General features: G+C 39.3%; 1 protein-coding gene across 15 annotated transcripts in view; it reads left to right on the forward strand.

Annotated features, from left to right (window-relative positions):
- MAPK10 (mitogen-activated protein kinase 10) overlaps positions 1–16,925 on the forward strand; it is a 308,388-nt gene that overhangs the window by 138,832 nt on the left and 152,631 nt on the right. For 9 of the 15 annotated variants that reach the window (XM_077476387.1, XM_077476393.1, XM_077476389.1 and 6 more), the window contains one exon: positions 11,360–11,431. In XM_077476387.1, coding sequence (XP_077332513.1) covers positions 11,360–11,431 — 72 coding nt within the window. Of the gene's footprint in view, positions 1–11,359; positions 11,459–16,925 lie in introns of all 15 variants that reach the window. The other 6 variants (XM_077476394.1, XM_077476396.1, XM_077476395.1 and 3 more) reach the window with 2 other exon arrangements.

Here is a 16,925-nt window from a genome sequence, read left to right on the forward strand (position 1 = left end):
TGTAGAGTCATTGTTTGGGAACTGTGTTTGCGAGCTGGCATTGCTCTACTATCTGCCTACTCATTGGGTTGAATTCTGCCTCATATTTCTAACAGAAACAAACTTTAAAAACTATATATATATATTACATCTTATCCCTTGTAGATGTGGTGGCTGCATTCCTTTTCATACGCTTTTTTCCCTTTATTTTCACACTTCCTGTCCAAGAATGACAACCCTCACTGACTGTACTGTATACATGAAGGAGTGTCTCCTCATTCCCATACATAAGAAGGAGTTTGATGCCAACATTTTGAATGTGATGTCAGCAGCCCAAGAGACTCAGAGCTGACACTTAATTGACACTCTAAAGTTTTTACACTTGCTTCTCTCCATGGCACCCGTAAAAGGTATGGTAGATGCATGGGTAAGGATGGCACCAGCTCCATTTGCTTACATAAAAGAAAAAAACAGCAGGGGGTCCACTTTGCTGCACACAAGATTTGCCCTTCACTATCAAGGTTGGAATGGCTGTCAATCTCATCCAAAATATTATTGTAGCCAATTTCCCTCTTGCTGTTTAACTACTCCAGCATTCCCCCTTCCAAGCAGAAAGCTGTGTGGTGCCTTTCTGTATCAGATCGCCAGCAGTACCGGCACCAGCTCTTAAAGCTGGCTTCCAGCTTCTTTTTCAAAGCTTACTGATCTCACAGTGATTAGGGAGCTTGCAGATTTGCCCAGCTCTGTAGCTGTGATTTTCCAACTGAACCAGGTAACACGGAGATCGACACTTCCACAAGTGTTGGTTTGCATTTGGACTTTAGAGGATGATTACTACTAAATAGAACAATGTGTGTTGCCATGAGCAGCAGTAGCAGTAATTATTTACTGTCTTCTTTTACAGGTAGGTCTTTGCTAAGTACATTTAGCATAGGGGAAGGATCACTATCATAAAGAAAGTGGAGTCTTGTCTTCATCCATGATGATGTCAAAATTGATTACCTGGGGAAAAAGAACATTTTACTTTAATTACAATATATATATGTTTAGGCAATAGAGATCTATTCTAAACGAGTTCAAGGAAGTAAAAAAAGTACAGGTAGAGTTACTTTAATCAATGTACCCTACAGGTTTTATACAAATCACTCTCTACAAATAGAGAGCAGTCTTCAGATTAATGCTATTGTTATGGCAGGTCAGTACAAGTAAATAATATTCTCAGGTGCGTGTGTTTTGGAGGAAACCTGTTATAAGAAAAAATATAGTTCCCCTCCACGGGCATGCTAATCAGAACATCCCTCTCTAATCTAAGCTGGGAGTTTGGCACTACAATTTACGAATCTGGAGAAAATATTGCACCAAATATGAACACGTCACAATAGTGCTTGAAATTCTGGAGTTGAAAGCATTGTGAAATGTGAAATAAGTTTAATTGGAAAGAAACCTTACCATGGCCGCACAGGCTGTCTTTGTTCTCCAGGGCAAGTTGGGTGGAATACACATGTCCTGGAATTTTCTGGTCTTCACAAAGGCACAACATTTATTAATCAGAAAAAAATAATAGGAAGGACTGAATTTGGGGGTCATTTATTCCCCCAGGGAATAATAATAAAATATCCTGAACTTGTGGACTTGAGTAGATTCTGACACTACAGTCAGTGTACCTTCTGCCCATTGAGACCTGAAATCATAGTGTCTGACAGAGAGAAGTCTTCCAGCACCAACTTCTTTTATAACCCTGAGATGCCACCAAGAGCCATAATGGAAGCTCATGCTGAAAGATGTGTCACAAATCATGTTCACATAAAGAGAGCAGATAAGTACATGTTGTATGAACCCTTCAGACCTAATCTCTGATTAGGACAAGAGATGAGTGACATTGAGTGTTTTTATTTTGTCTAAAGTTCACAGAAAATCATGAAATTATGGGTAGTTTTACTATTTAGTGAAATGTATTGGGGTCAATGGGAGAAGGAAAAATTAAGGTATTTTGTGGTAATTTGTTAGGAAAGTAATAGGTTTTAAATGTCTCCTGATGGTTATAGTACTATCCTAGACATGTTCCTCTGCCTAAAAGGCCTCTCATTAGCTTTATTGCTTTGTCTCATTTGTATATGCAATACTTTTTTTTTTTTTTTTTTTGCTTTTTTTCCCCACAAAAGTTACCCTTTTAATAAATGAGAAGACTTAAGTCACTAAGAAGTTGTTTGTAATGTTTATTGGGGAGAAGCTGGGGTAAGCAGGAGAACAAGTGTAATGGTGTATAATGTACTATTGTGTGTCACAAGAACATTAATTCTAGGAGTAAAAGCCATTTAACCCTCCAGGTCAAGATGCTTTGTACAATTGCAGGACAACACGTACAACCTTCTGGATTGGGACATAGAAAATATATAGTAGCCATTCGGTTTAAGTGGTGGGTGAGGCAGGTGTTGGCAGCCCTGAGGGTAGTATGTGGTTTTTGATCCCTCACCTTGTGGCTCGATCTCCATCTTGGAGCAGGCTGCTTCACAGGGTTAGTCTAAACCTGGCATTTGGGTCACAAGAGTACATTTTGGCATATGTATACAAAATGTGGCATTGAAGGGAGACACGTTGGGCTGGTGAAGTGTGGCTCATGTTCAACATTCCTGTCTTGAAATGCTATTGAATGCTAAGAGTGAGAGGTCAAGATTACAGTGTCCCTGGGCTTTCTGCATGAAAAGGTTACTGTTCAGGAATTATTGTGGTGTGGCGTGCCACTTAATATTGTTTGTGGATGCATAACCTGCCCCTAGGGGGCGATCTACCTACATGCATCCTTATATTGGAATCCAATGCTCAATGTGCTCATTGCCAGTCATTGCTTGCTGTGCTCCCTTACATTTGGGGTGAGGGCTTATCACCCCCCCCCCCAAATCTATCAGTGAAATACCCCCTTACAATGGTGGTGATTGCTCAGTGTAACTGTTTACATTGGCAGTCAGTGCACCATGTGACTTCTTATATTAGTTATCAGTGCTCAGTATTTCCCTTTACAATGGTTGTCAGTGTGCCACCTCACATTGGTAGTCAGCATGTCCTCCTTTATTAGTGGGTAGCTTGCTCCATTATTTTGATGGTCACGCTGACTGCCCCCTCCTCAAAATCAGCAACAGCATACTTATAATTGTGGTGGTGGCTGCAAAGGTAGCAGGTGACTGGGAGTGAGCAGTAAGGCTGATGGGGATGTGGCTGATGGTGGTTTTGGTTTACTGCATGCCTGTTACTGCACAGAGAATACATATGGTGTGGAAGCACTGCCCACATGAAAAAGCTAAATCTGCCTGACAATCATAATGAACCAGGAGAGATATAAAGCAGCAAAAAATGTTTCAACAAAACAAGGGACAGTAGCAGCTGCTGGTGAGGATATTTAGGAGAATTTTGGGGGTGCTCTAGCACCCAGTGATGCTATCAGTTACACATTTACCATGCTAGGGAGGAACCACTTACTTATTGTACAGTATTTAAGGAGGAGCAACGTTGTCATTCTAGACTGCTCTTCTGATTTGTACTGCAAAAACTTCTTCCTCTCTTCATCTACATTTGATAGGGGAACTCTTTTGTAGTTCACAGAAGATAACTGGAAAAATTAAAATATTGCTTTCCTTTTTAGCTTTGTGCACAGGAAGAATTTTTTCTGACCCTGCAGAAAATGAATGCAGCCACCACATCTAGGGACTGGTAACCTGTGCTATATCACATTTTTATTCTTGGGTTTAAATATACTTTATGTACCATTTGACTTCTTTCCAAAAAAGGTTTTATGAAATGAAGGGAATGACTGTACACTAATATTTCCTGTCGCAAGTGAGAACTGTCGGTGACCCATGTTTGGCGTAAATGTTATTGTCTTTGTAGGGCTTGCTTGGGGCCTGTTTACACTTCTGCGCTTAAAGGGGGGGCTGTTGTGGGAGCACAGGGCCTACCATTCTAGATATCTGACTTCAGTACCTTTTAGTTTAGACCCATTAAAAGCATTCTGTTGTGAACCTCTATTATTTTCTCATGACATAAACACCTGTATATTTAAACACCTTTTAGTGTGTTTTTTCATGTGTTTTTTTTGTTGTGCTTTTACAGTGTGAGAGATTGAATCCAATAAGTATAAGGTGTTTGGGGGAAGAGATAGCAGGAATATCTTTTTTTCTCCCCTGAAGCTGACAATCAACACATTACAGATTCATTTTTTACCTTGTCTAGTTTCAGAGAATGCGAGCAATCAGTTCAGCAGGATGTGTACTAAATGGCCTCATTCAAACAATTAGTATATATGGCCCAGGTGCTGCAACATCCCTAATTTTATTGGTATGAAGTGTATGTAATTCCACGTACACACGATTGGATTTTCAGACAACAAATGTTGGTTGTGAGTTTGTTGGCGGAAAGTCTGACCGTGTGTATGCTCCATTAAGCATTTGCTGTCAGACTTTCTGCCAACAAATGTTGGCTAGAAGGTTCTCAAATTTTTCAGCAACAAATTTTTGTTGTCGGACTTTAAGATCGTGTGTACACAAGTCCGTCACACAAAAGTCCATGCATGCTCGGAATCAATTATGAGCCGGAAACGCTTGGTCTTGTAAAACTAGCATTCGTAATGGAGATATCACGTACATCTTGTACTTGTCACTACGTTCGTAATTGTTGGCCAACATTTGTGTGACCATGTGTATGCAAGACAAGTTGGAGCCAACATCCTTCAAACAAAAATGCATGGTTTTGTTGTCGGAAAGTCCGATGGTGTGTATGGGGCATGACTCTTACTGAGTGAAACATAGAATTTATTTTTCTTGTTGAAACACAACATTGTGTGTGTGTGTGTAGAAAATCTCTTGCACTGAAAGAAAGCTCCCATATGTAGTAGCAGCTATGCTGTGGTCAAGGTTTCCTTTATAGGGCACTCCAGGATTTCAGGCTCCTAAAGTGTTCTGCAAAAAAGCTAAATGCATGTGCCCCTACCTGGAGGCAATTGGTCTCCAGATTTAAATACTGTCTTAAAGTTTTCAAACAGGTTTACCTTAAAGCCATGACAACAGTCTTGCTTGAGTGGATCTAGACAAATTGTTAAACCAAACTCCCCCCTATTTCTGGGCAGATGAACAAATGTCTAGACATTTGGTTATATGATCTCTGCAGAACGGAAGGGTCAACAAATCTGAGCTCCAGTCCTGTCTTTCAACAGAGATCATGTGACTAGCATTGGTAAGTTCTTGAAGCAGAATGTTCTCCAATGGAAATGAAAATATATTATCCATATTTTTGCTCTTTATCTATGCAAGCAGGGCCATTAACATTTGAGCATAGGTCAAGGGTGCCTATGTCCTTAAAGCAGAACTAAATCCTCCTATTTTTTTCTGCCAAGGAAGCTGCCATCTGTTTTGATCTGCAACTGCCATGGTGCTGCACACGTGATTAGTTATAACACCAGTCATTTGATAGTTTAGTAGTTTGGTTGAGAGCACAAGCATATGTGAAGTTACTTGTGAAGTAAATGTTTTTCAAACTATTAAATCGAAGGGTTTAGTAAAGTTCCACTTTCCACAAAATCCACTAAATGATTCTGTGAGATGGGAGGACATTTCATAGAATGCATTCTATCATTTCAAAAGGAACAGTAGATTTCTAATCTGAACTACAGTATGTACTAGTACTAGGGCTCCCAACTGCAAGCAGTTTCTAGCCTGTTGCAGAGTCCATTACAAAATTGAAAGAAAATTCATAAATAAGCAACTTGACTTAAGTAAAAAAGATGTAGCTGGATAGCCGTACTCCGAATTATTCAACTTTATTTAAAAAATGTAATTAAAATCATAGCATCTAGGCTGGTAAACAGACTAACTGCACAGCCGCTGACATATTTCACACTGAACACGGTGCTTAGTCATAGCTAATGAGCAGAATATACATACAGAGCTATATGCACACACACAAGCAATTAGACAAATGAATAAAATATGTGTATGACAAGATAGCAATTAAGGAAACAATTTGACTTAGTCGTACCCGTCTTAATTTTGTTATGACCCTGTAGGAGGGGCAGAGATGCAAATCATTGCATGAAAATGTTGCCATCAATGTGTCTGAGATCTAATGAGTCCAATCAACAAATTAGGTCCATGCTGTACTAACTCCAGGGCCAAATGACTAGGTAGTGCCTATACAGCAGAGACACCTCAAGTTCAAGCATAATAAGGCTGGCAGTGAAAAAATATGTTTTTTTTATTTTCGGAGTGTTCTGGTAGGGGGGTATTCCTCCTTTTGGAACACAAAAGAAGAGGGGAGATCGCTGTACTAACATGTACTGTGAGTGCCAATGTACTGTGAGTGCCCATGCACTGTGAGTACCCATGTGCTGTGAGTGCCTGTGTGCTGTGAGTACTCAATTGTTGTAAGTGCCCGTGTACTGGTACCAATGGCCAAGGGAGAGGAAGGTGGAGAGTTGTAAAAAACTATTTCAGTGACTTAAGGAATAGATTGAGGAAAAGGACCTCCAAGGTAGTTTTCTCTGAAATACTACCTGTACCTCGAGCCACACCAGAGAGGCAGCAGGAGCTCAGGGAACTGAACAAGTGGCTGAGGAACTGGTGCAGGAAAAAGGGGTTTGAGTTCCTGGAGAACTGGGCTGACTTCTCAGTCAGTTAGTAAAAAGGGGCTGCAACCTTATGGGAATGGTACAGCTCTTTTGGAAACTAAGATGCCCACAAAATTGGAGGGGCTTTTTAACTAAGTGTTGGGGGGAGGGATCAGTGAAAGCAATTGCCGACAGGGAGCAGGTGACAGAGGGTGATAGGAGAATCAACAGTGATAATAGCAGTGATAATACAACCTTAACAACTAATCCCAGCATAAATGAGTGGGCAATTCAAATTCAAAAACAAAGCCAGGAGAAACAAAGGGGGGGGGGGGGGGATAACATGCACTCATACAACATTAAGAGATATATACACAAATGCTAGGAGCCTAGCTAACAGAATAGTGGATCTGGAGCTGCTATTACACAAGGAGGATTTAGACTTTGTTGGAATTCCTGAAACTTGGTTTGACAGCTCACACGAATGGCTGGCCATTATACAGGGGTATTCCTTGTATCAAAAGGACAGGGAAGGTAGAAGAGGGGGAGGGGTGTGTTTATATGGCAAAAATGATGCAAGGGTAGTAGAGAGGAGTGACATTATGCATGGGAATAGGGGTGAGGTGGAATCAGTATGAGTAGAACTTCAAAGAGAGGAAGTAAGTGGGAAATGAATAGTGGGAGTATGCTATAGGGCACCTAACAAAGGAGAAGGTGAAACTCAAAGTAATACTTTGGTTTTCTCCCATACTCCAAATACATGCTGGTAGGTTATTTGGTCCTGATTATATCTACAGTGGTGTGAAAAAGTGCTCATTTCCTGTTCCTTTGCATGTTTGGCACACTTAAGTGTTTCGGAACATCAAACCAATTTAAACAATAGTCAAGGACAACACAAGTAATCACAAAATGCAATTTGTAAATGAAGGTGTTTATTATTAAAGGTGAAAAAAAATCCAAACCATCATGGCCCTGTGTGAAAAAGTGATTGCCCCCCTTGTTAAAACATACTATAACTGTGGTTGTCCACACCTGAGTTCAATTGCTCTAGCCACACCCAGGCCTGATTATTGCCACACCTGTTCACAATCAAGGCATCACTTAAATAGGAGCTGCTTGACACAGTAAGGTCCACCAGAAGATCCTTAAAAGCTACACATCATGCCGAGACCCAAAGAAATTCAGGAACAATTGAGAAAGAAAGTAATTGAGATCTATCAGTCTGGAAAGGGTTATAAAGCCATTTCCAAAGCTTTGGGAATCCAGCGAACCACAGTGAGAGCCATTATCCACAAATGGCGAAGACATGGAACAGTGGTGAACCTTCCCAGGAGTGGCCGGCCGCCCAAAATTACCCCAAGAGCGCAGCGACGACTCATCCAAGAGGTCACAAAAGACCCCACAACAACGTCCAAGGAACTGCAGGCCTCACTTGCCTCAGTTAAGGTCAGCGTTCATGCCTCCACCATCAGGAAAAGACTGGGCAAAAATGGCCTGCATGGCAGAGTTCCAAGGAGAAAACCACTGCTGAGCAAAAAGAACATCAAAGCTCGTCTCAATTTCTCCACAACACATCTTGATGATCCCCAAGACTTTTGGGACAACATTCTGTGGACCGATGAGACAAAAGTGGAACTCTTTGGAAGGTGTGTGTCCAAGTATATCTGGCGTAGAAGGAACACTGCATTTCATAAAAATAACATTATACCAACAGTAAAATATGGTGGTGGTAGTGTGATGGTCTGGGGCTGTTTTGCTGCTTCAGGACCTGGAAGACTTGCCGTGATAAAAGGAACTATGAATTCTGCTGTCTACCAAGAGATCCTGAAGGAGAATGTCCGACCATCTGTTCGTGTACTCAAGCTGAAAGGAACTTGGGTTCTGCAGCAGGACAATGATCCTAAACACACCAGCAAGTCCACCACCGAATGGCTGAAGAAAAACAAAATGAAGACTTTGGAGTGGCCTAGCCAAAGTCCTGACCTGAATCCTATTGAGATGTTGTGGTATGACCTTAAAAAGGCCGTTCATGCTCGAAAACCCTCTAATGTAACTGAATTAGGACAATTCTGCAAAGATGAGTGGGCCAAAATTCCTCCAGGACGCTGTAAAAGCCTCATTGCACGTTATCGCAAACGCTTGGTTGCAGTTGTTGCCGCTAAGGGTGGCCCAACCAGTTATTAGGTTTAGGGGGCAATCACTTTTTCACACAGGGCCATGATGGTTTGGATTTTTTTTCACCTTTAATAATAAACACCTTCATTTACAAATTGCATTTTGTGTTTACTTGTGTTGTCCTTGACTATTGTTTAAATTGGTTTGATGTTCCGAAACACTTAAGTGTGACAAACATGCAAAGGAACAGGAAATTAGGAAGGGGGCAAACACTTTTTCACACCACTGTATGTATGAATGTGAGTAACCTTAGATGGAAAGCTTTATAAGGCAGGCACTGATGTGAATGTACAATATATACATATGTAGAGTGCTGCGGAAATGATCTGTGCTATATAAATGCCTGTAATAAATAATAAATAAATATTTTTTATTGTGAATGGTCCAGACAACCTAATATTGACATACTCTTTACCCTCTGTGTTTGCTTTGACAAAGACAGCAAAGTAATCTGAAAATGTAATGACTGGCATGGACATGTTCAGATTATCCTTCACTGTTCACACTTTTGTATGCTTTACATCACATAAAAAAACTGTAAAATAACATGCCAGGAGAAAAACATTTCAAATTGATACATTTTCAGTAATTAATCTATTAAAACCCTAGACATTTAACTAAGTTTACTGTCAAAAAAGTTAGCAATTTTAATTATTTGGCAATCACAGTATTTTTTTTTTCATTTCTGTCTACCATTCTTGATCAATTATAAAAAGTTAAAATAAAGCAGATTCATTTAGCAGAAATAGAAAATTCCTAAATTTGGGGCAATGTTATCTCTTGGGGAGAAAACTCTAATCTGTGACCAAGAGAAGGGCCCAAAAATTCTATCAAAGTTGTTACATATTAATTTCAAACATAGTCTTTCTAGAAAAGATACATTTATTTCCTTTATGTGTGTAATTTCAGCTCCAGGATACAAAATATGGGATGGAAAGAAGCAAATTCCCAGAAGAATGCTTAATTTTAATTCAGTAGACAGGATGAAAAAATGATAGTTTTTGTGCTGGGTTACTTTCCACCTGTAGAAAAAGGAATCTCTTCTGTTCTTTGTCAAATAATGATCATCTTCATGTAGAAATGCCAAACTGTCAATACAATGGGTTGCTACAAGGAGGCACAGACACATTAAGTATTTTTAATGGGATAAAACTCAAAGAAATGTGCATATACTGCAGAGCTGTTCTGCATTAATAATGTGATTGTCACTGCACGCAAGCCTCTAGCCACTACAGTCGGGCTACATTCTTTAGTTAGTACATTTTTTTCATGTGCTAATATCCCATTATTGTGAAACACTGTTACATCCCCAAAGCATCTTTTAATTTTGAGTTACAAGGTACAAGGCATGCAAGAGGGGTTATAGGGGGATTATTGTGAAGAATAGGGTTACAGGGAGGATTTGTGTAAAGTATAGGGTTCATGTAAAAATTTGGGGGGAATTTTTTTTTCTCTATAACTGTGGAGAGGGTTAACATGAAGAGTAGGGATTTGTGGTCTATTGTATAAGTCAGGAAAGTTTGGTGTGAAATGAAGGGTTACAGGGTTAAAAAGTGTGGATGCAGGGATGGTAAGCATAGGGTCGCAATAAGCATTAGCACAAAGGTCAGGGTTACATGGAGGGTTAGTTGAAAAGTTAGGTTTACAGAGAGGGTTGGTATAAAAGTCAGGGCTACAGGGAAAATTAGTGTGAAGGTTAGGGTTACATGGATGGTCAGTGTGGAGTTTAGGATTACATGGAGAGAAAGTATGGAGGTCAGGGTTACAGGAAGGATTAATGCAGAGGTTAGGTTTACAGTGAGGATAACAGTAGAGGCTAGCACTACCGGGAGGGTGAGTGTGGAGGTTAGGAGTGCAGTTAGGATTATTATTGTAAAAATGGCTTACAGGGATGGTAAATGTGAAGGATAGGGTCACAGTAAAGGTTAGTGTGAGGGTTGAGGTTACATGGAGGGTTAGTGTAAAAGTTAGGGTTACAGGGAATGTTAGTTTGAAGGACAGGGTTTCATGGAGGGTCAGTGTGGCGGTTAGGATTACATGGAGGATCAGTGTAGAGGTTAGTAACTACAGGAAAGGTTAGTACTGAGGTTAGATTTACAGTGAGGGTAACAGTGGAGGTTAGCACTATAGGCGGTTAGGATTACATGGAGGATCAGTGTAGAGGTTAGTATTACAGGAAAGGTTAGTACTGAGGTTAGATTTACAGTGAGGGTAACAGTGGAGGTTAGCACTACAGGCCTGGTTAGTGTGGTATAGGCAAGGTAATGTAAAAATTAGGGCTTTAGGAAGGGTTAGGTGAGTATGTGCTGCTTGAGAAGGGGGATGAAGTTGAACATGTTGCCTTTCCATGTGTAGGAAAAGTACAGGTTTACTTAAAGCCCACGCTAAACACCAAATGAGCTATGTCATCATTGTGTAATGTAAACTCATTAAACAAACTGAAAATGAAAAGATTAAAATAGCACTAAAAAGTTACAAAATGCATCACTAGTGAAATATACTACCGTATTTCAATTAAATAGCTAGTAATATATTGCTTCTTAATTATAATGTTATTATTTTGTTATCAATAAAGTGCTATTGGTAATGTATTTGTTATTATTGTTCTTGCAGGTATTTATGAGCCGGCATTTCTTATATAACTGCAGTGAACCTACCCTGGATGTGAAAATTGCCTTTTGTCAGGTGTGTGTTCCTTACAGGTAAAACAAGGTACCGTATGAATTTGTTATTCCATTGTTCTCTCCAAATTGCACATTGTTTGTCATTTCACCATTTCACTTGTCTGTGTTCTGTTTACATGTGAATAAACTTTAGAAAGTTTGTATTCAGAGAAGAATGTAACAAATCCTGCTTTAGATGCAAGGAGTGAGCAGCTGTCTCCCCAGAAGGTGGAATTAATTTTATGTGTGGTTCATTGATGTCATATGTGTATATGAAACCACTCATTTGTGTTGCATGGTTGTTTTTGTACCAGCTGTAAGCACTTCTTTCAATGACTCTTTATAAGAACATTTCCAGTGACTTTACACTATTGAATAAAGTCATTTTTCCGGCATGGAGAAAGATTTTTGTTGGCTCATTCTGCATATTTTCATGACTCAAAATTACTCTAGTTACTCTGATTACTTTAATTATGTTATCTAAAGATTCTTGCATCAAGTATGTGAATTCTTGTAGTGTGGTATAGGAAGGAAAACCTGCCTGTTTTCTGCGCAGTTTCATAAACACTAAGAGGTATAATAAACCTGATGCTAGAATATTTATCAGAGAAAAAAATAAGTATTGAGCGAGTAAATTACATGACTCAAAATCACGATCAAATGTGCAAGCAAGACTCATTACAGAAATCAATAATCCATTCATTAGACTTCATTAAAACAATATAATCACAAACCTGAAGGAGAAAAATGAATACTATGTGCACCCATGTACTAATAGGTTTTTAATGAACTTGTAATCCATGCACTGTAGAATATTCGATTGGAAAAATAATGAAATTCATGACATTTATGTCATGTTGACATACTGTATTTTTGTTCTTCTTTAAAAACGTTTAATTTCTCTTTTCATTTAAAATGAATCTGTCACGTGAGTTATATACAGACATTGTCAGCCTTGTTTTTAAAATGTTAGTTACTAGGTTTTCTTTGGCTAAGTCAGTAGTGTGACAGAACAGGGATGTGCAGTCAGGGGAGGCAGGTGAGGCAGGGCCTCAGCTGCCATGAACATTAAAAAAAAAATTAAAAAAATCAAGCTTCAAGTGTCGTAGCTTGGTGACCTGGGGTCACAGAGACAATTTGGAGAGCCTAATGCCTTGTACACACGGTCGGACATTCCGACCACAAAATCCGTCTGATTTTTTCCGACAGATTTTGTCCTAAACTGGTGTTGCATACACATGGTCAGACAAAGTTGTTGGAAAATCCAATAGTTTGGAACGTGATGACGTTCGTTCGTTCGTTACAACGGGACTACGTTGAGGCTGGTAGCCAATAGCTTTGGTCTCGTAATTTGATCTGAGCATGCGTGGCACTTTGTCCAATTGGAATTCTCTACAAACGATCGAAAAAAGTCTGATCGGAGTTTTTTGTCGAAAAATTTGAGATCCTGCTCTCAAATTTTTTCCGTCGCAGTTTCCGATGGAAAAAGTCAGATAAAGTCCACATACGATCAGATTTTCCAACACTATAATCCGATCGGACCTTTTCTGTTGGAATTTCGAACTGTGTGTACAAGGCATTAGTCCTACCCCATTACTGGTAAAAATTTGGGGCTCCTGCAACCTATGGTTCCAAAGATATGGGGCTCCTTGCGCAGCCAGAAGCTACGTACAGAGCAGGCACTTTAAATACAAGCTGACACACTCTTGTTAGAGGCATTGAGCTCAATGAACAGCTTGGAGTCTTGGACCAATAGTAAAGTACCATTGGACCCAGCTGTCCAATAAAAATGCTGCAGTGGAGGCACGCCTCTCATTGCAGTGTCATGGAAGGGTGATGTGTCTTAAAGACAAATGCTCCCTTCCAGCCCAGCCTTATTAACTAAATGGAAAAAACGTGTTTATGGGTGTAAGATTTTTAACCACAATCCCATGTTTTTCTCACACAGTTAAGAGGGAGAAACTGATTTGTTGAAAAAGTACTGTTATATTCAAGCTAAATCATATATTTATATGATATATGTTATAACTTAATAATTTATTATTATCTATTTACTGTGAAATTACTGGTTGTAAGTTATAACTTCAAACTTCAGTAATTTGTCAGTTAAGCCACTTGCTTGAGTACATATTTTGAAAATATAGTAAATTACCTTAAAAACTAAATATAATAATTATTTGTATATTACTTATTACTTATTTATGCTAATTAACCACTTGCCACAATTTTTTTAAACACTTTTTTGGGTGGAAATAAACTGTTTCATGAATAAAATAAAATAAAAGTTAGCCCAAATTTTTGGGATAATGTGAAAGATGATGTTACGCCGAGTAAATATATACCTAACATGTCACACTTTAAAATTGTGCACACTTGTGGAGTGGCACCAAACTTCAGTACTTATAAATCTCCATAGGTGACGTTTTGCATTTTTTTTACAGGTTACATGTTTAGAGAGGAGCTCTAGTGATAGAATTATTGCTCTAGCTGTAACGATTGTGGTGTATGTAACCTGTGTGTATCTGGCCTGACCAGTCACTGACCTCACAGAATGTTCCTGTGACTGACCTGGAACAAGTATGCAGGAAGGAAGTATGCAGTACGCAAAGTCAAAATTACACTCCCATACTTCTCATGGCAAACCTCATTTAAATTATAGTTTAACATTTTAAAAAGAGCTTGTCCAAATAAAATAAAAGCAGTTCCTAACCTTCTGAAAATATAAAGCCTCCAGATCAGACTCCAAAAAAGTGAGGTCTGGGGGTCTTTTTAAAAAAAAACTGAATTGCAATTTAGAATGTGTAAAATGGACCCTCGCGCCACTATGTACTAGACGTGAAATAAATCTACGTGCATAACAAAATATAATGTAACAATCTGTGGAATAACAAAAGTGAAAGTGCTACTAAATGAAACAGAAAATGCAGCGGGACAAAATAGTAAACACAAACTATCACTTGAATGATTAAAAAAGAGTCCTGCGCAAATAATGCCACAAAAAATAAATAATGTATAAAAATGTGAAGAAAACAAGAGTCAATGTAAATATTTCAAAAATAAACACACCAATAGTGTAAGTGTGTAGTGAAAAAGCACTGGAGAAAGAACAGGACCAAATGTTCCAAAAGATCAGGCTCCCAGAACTCTCACCTCAGAGATGGAATAATAAGGCAAAAGAAAGTAATTCCAATGGACTTCTCCTTCACTTCTCTGTGCACAATCATCAAATGGTATAAACTTCTACCACTAGAGGGCCGATTCAATCTCTTATGAGTAATGCTGCAGCATATGTATCCTCGTGGTATGAAACTTAAAGAAAACACAGAGGGGAAGGGGGAAGGGAGAGAAAAAGGGGACTCCAATAGTGTAGTGGTTTCCAAAACTGAACAAATTTATTTAAGAGAAAGCAAATGGACTCTCACATTTAAAAAGAAAATATCAAACAGAAAGAGATCTGGCGTGTACAGCCAGTCTTACGCTCGTTCCGGTATTCCTACGGCCACTCCCTACGCGTTACGTCACCACGTGACTTCTTCATGGGGATCCCCATGAAGAAGTCACGTGGTGACGTAACGCGTAGGGAGTGGCCGTAGGAATACCGGAACGAGCGTAAGACTGGCTGTACACGCCAGATCTCTTTCTGTTTGATATTTTCTTTTTAAATGTGAGAGTCCATTTGCTTTCTCTTAAATAAATTTGTTCAGTTTTGGAAACCACTACACTATTGGAGTCCCCTTTTTCTCTCCCTTCCCCCTTCCCCTCTGTGTTTTCTTTAAGTTTCATACCACGAGGATACATATGCTGCAGCATTACTCATAAGAGATTGAATCGGCCCTCTAGTGGTAGAAGTTTATACCATTTGATGATTGTGCACAGAGAAGTGAAGGAGAAGTCCATTGGAATTACTTTCTTTTGCCTTATTATTCCATCTCTGAGGTGAGAGTTCTGGGAGCCTGATCTTTTGGAACATTTGGTCCTGTTCTTTCTCCAGTGCTTTTTCACTACACACTTACACTATTGGTGTGTTTATTTTTGAAATATTTACATTGACTCTTGTTTTCTTCACATTTTTATACATTATTTATTTTTTGTGGCATTATTTGCGCAGGACTCTTTTTTAATCATTCAAGTGAATTGCAATTTACCCAGTGAAAGTGCACAGGAAATAACCTAATTGAAAAAATGTTTTTGCTCCAGGGTGAATTGCTCTTTAATTGTTTTCTATAAATACAGTACCCAGTGTCCATTTTATTTTTTCCAGAGCTGTGCATTAATCCAGTATGAAAAAACTCCTGCACTTTTTCCCTGTGCAGGAGTTCCCTGTGATTAAATTGTTACTAATCCCATAACAGTAAAATCAGTCTGTTTATGCAGTAAAACATGCTTGTTATATGCACTGTGGAGCCTAAGGGGTTAATGTTTCACATTGTGTAAAAAAAGCAGTTTGATCCTGTCTTTTCTGATCCACCTCTTCTTTTACTGACACCAATACATCTGCTGATAGCACAGAGGAGGCACTCTGTGCTCAGGTTGGTGTGTATTGCTAGAGGTTTTTTTTTGGGGGGGGCGGGGGATAGTGATCAGCAGCACAAGGCCAATCAGCACTGTCCAGACAGAGGGTCAGGAGTCATGCAGCCTCATAGGACAGTCAGAGGAGAATGCAAACGCCTCCTACGAGCTTTAACCAGTGCTCCCCCGGACACTGATAGAAGTCACAAGACTGCTATATACTGCTCATGAGAAAAGGTATTTAGCAGTTTATATTTACTAAAATAATTGCATTTCTATGCCCTGTGTACTGTGGGAGACCAGATATAGTGAATGCAGGGTTCTGGGTATTCCAAGTATTCCAGTGGTTGGATAAGTTGAATACCTGTTTCCCCGCCACATGCTAGAATGCCTTCTGTCAGCTTGTAACCACAGTTTGAAGCATAGTAGCAAGTATATTACACACCTAGATGTGTATAGCAGTAGCTGAGAAGTAGAACAGTGACTGCATTTTTAGCAAACAGTCTGCTGGAAAGGTAGTATACCCATGTTGAACATGAGTGTTGCTCGATCATTTGCTGTCTGACCAAACTTTAGAATTGGGAAGATTCATCATCTAAGCATCTCTTAATGTACAACGTAGATCAATGTTTGGCGTCAGCCATGGTGCTTAGTTGGTAGTATCCCAGAAACTACTAACCATGGATCCTCATACACTGCGCTCCCAAGATCTTATAGCCAATGCATGTTAGTTCTGTTGGCAAAAACACATAAACAGAATGGCCAAACTAATTCAAGCTGACAGGAAGTCCACATATGCTTAAATAGAGTGACTACTCTTCTTAAAATTAGACAAGTGCAGGTTGGAAAAAAAGAAAGAAACCGTAGCCTAGTCTTAAAGGGGTTGTAAAGGTTTGTGTTTTTTCACCTTAAAGCATCCTATGCATTAAGGTGAAAAAACACCTCGCTGTCATGAGCCCCAAAGCCCCCCGTTTTACTTACCTGAGTCCGTTCACTTGCTGTGAGCG

Source organism: Lithobates pipiens, unplaced genomic scaffold (genome assembly GCF_037356315.1).
Source record: "Lithobates pipiens isolate NorthernLeopardFrog02 unplaced genomic scaffold, aLitPip1_a1.2 Scaffold_13, whole genome shotgun sequence".
Classification (NCBI taxonomy): domain Eukaryota; kingdom Metazoa; phylum Chordata; class Amphibia; order Anura; family Ranidae; genus Lithobates; species Lithobates pipiens.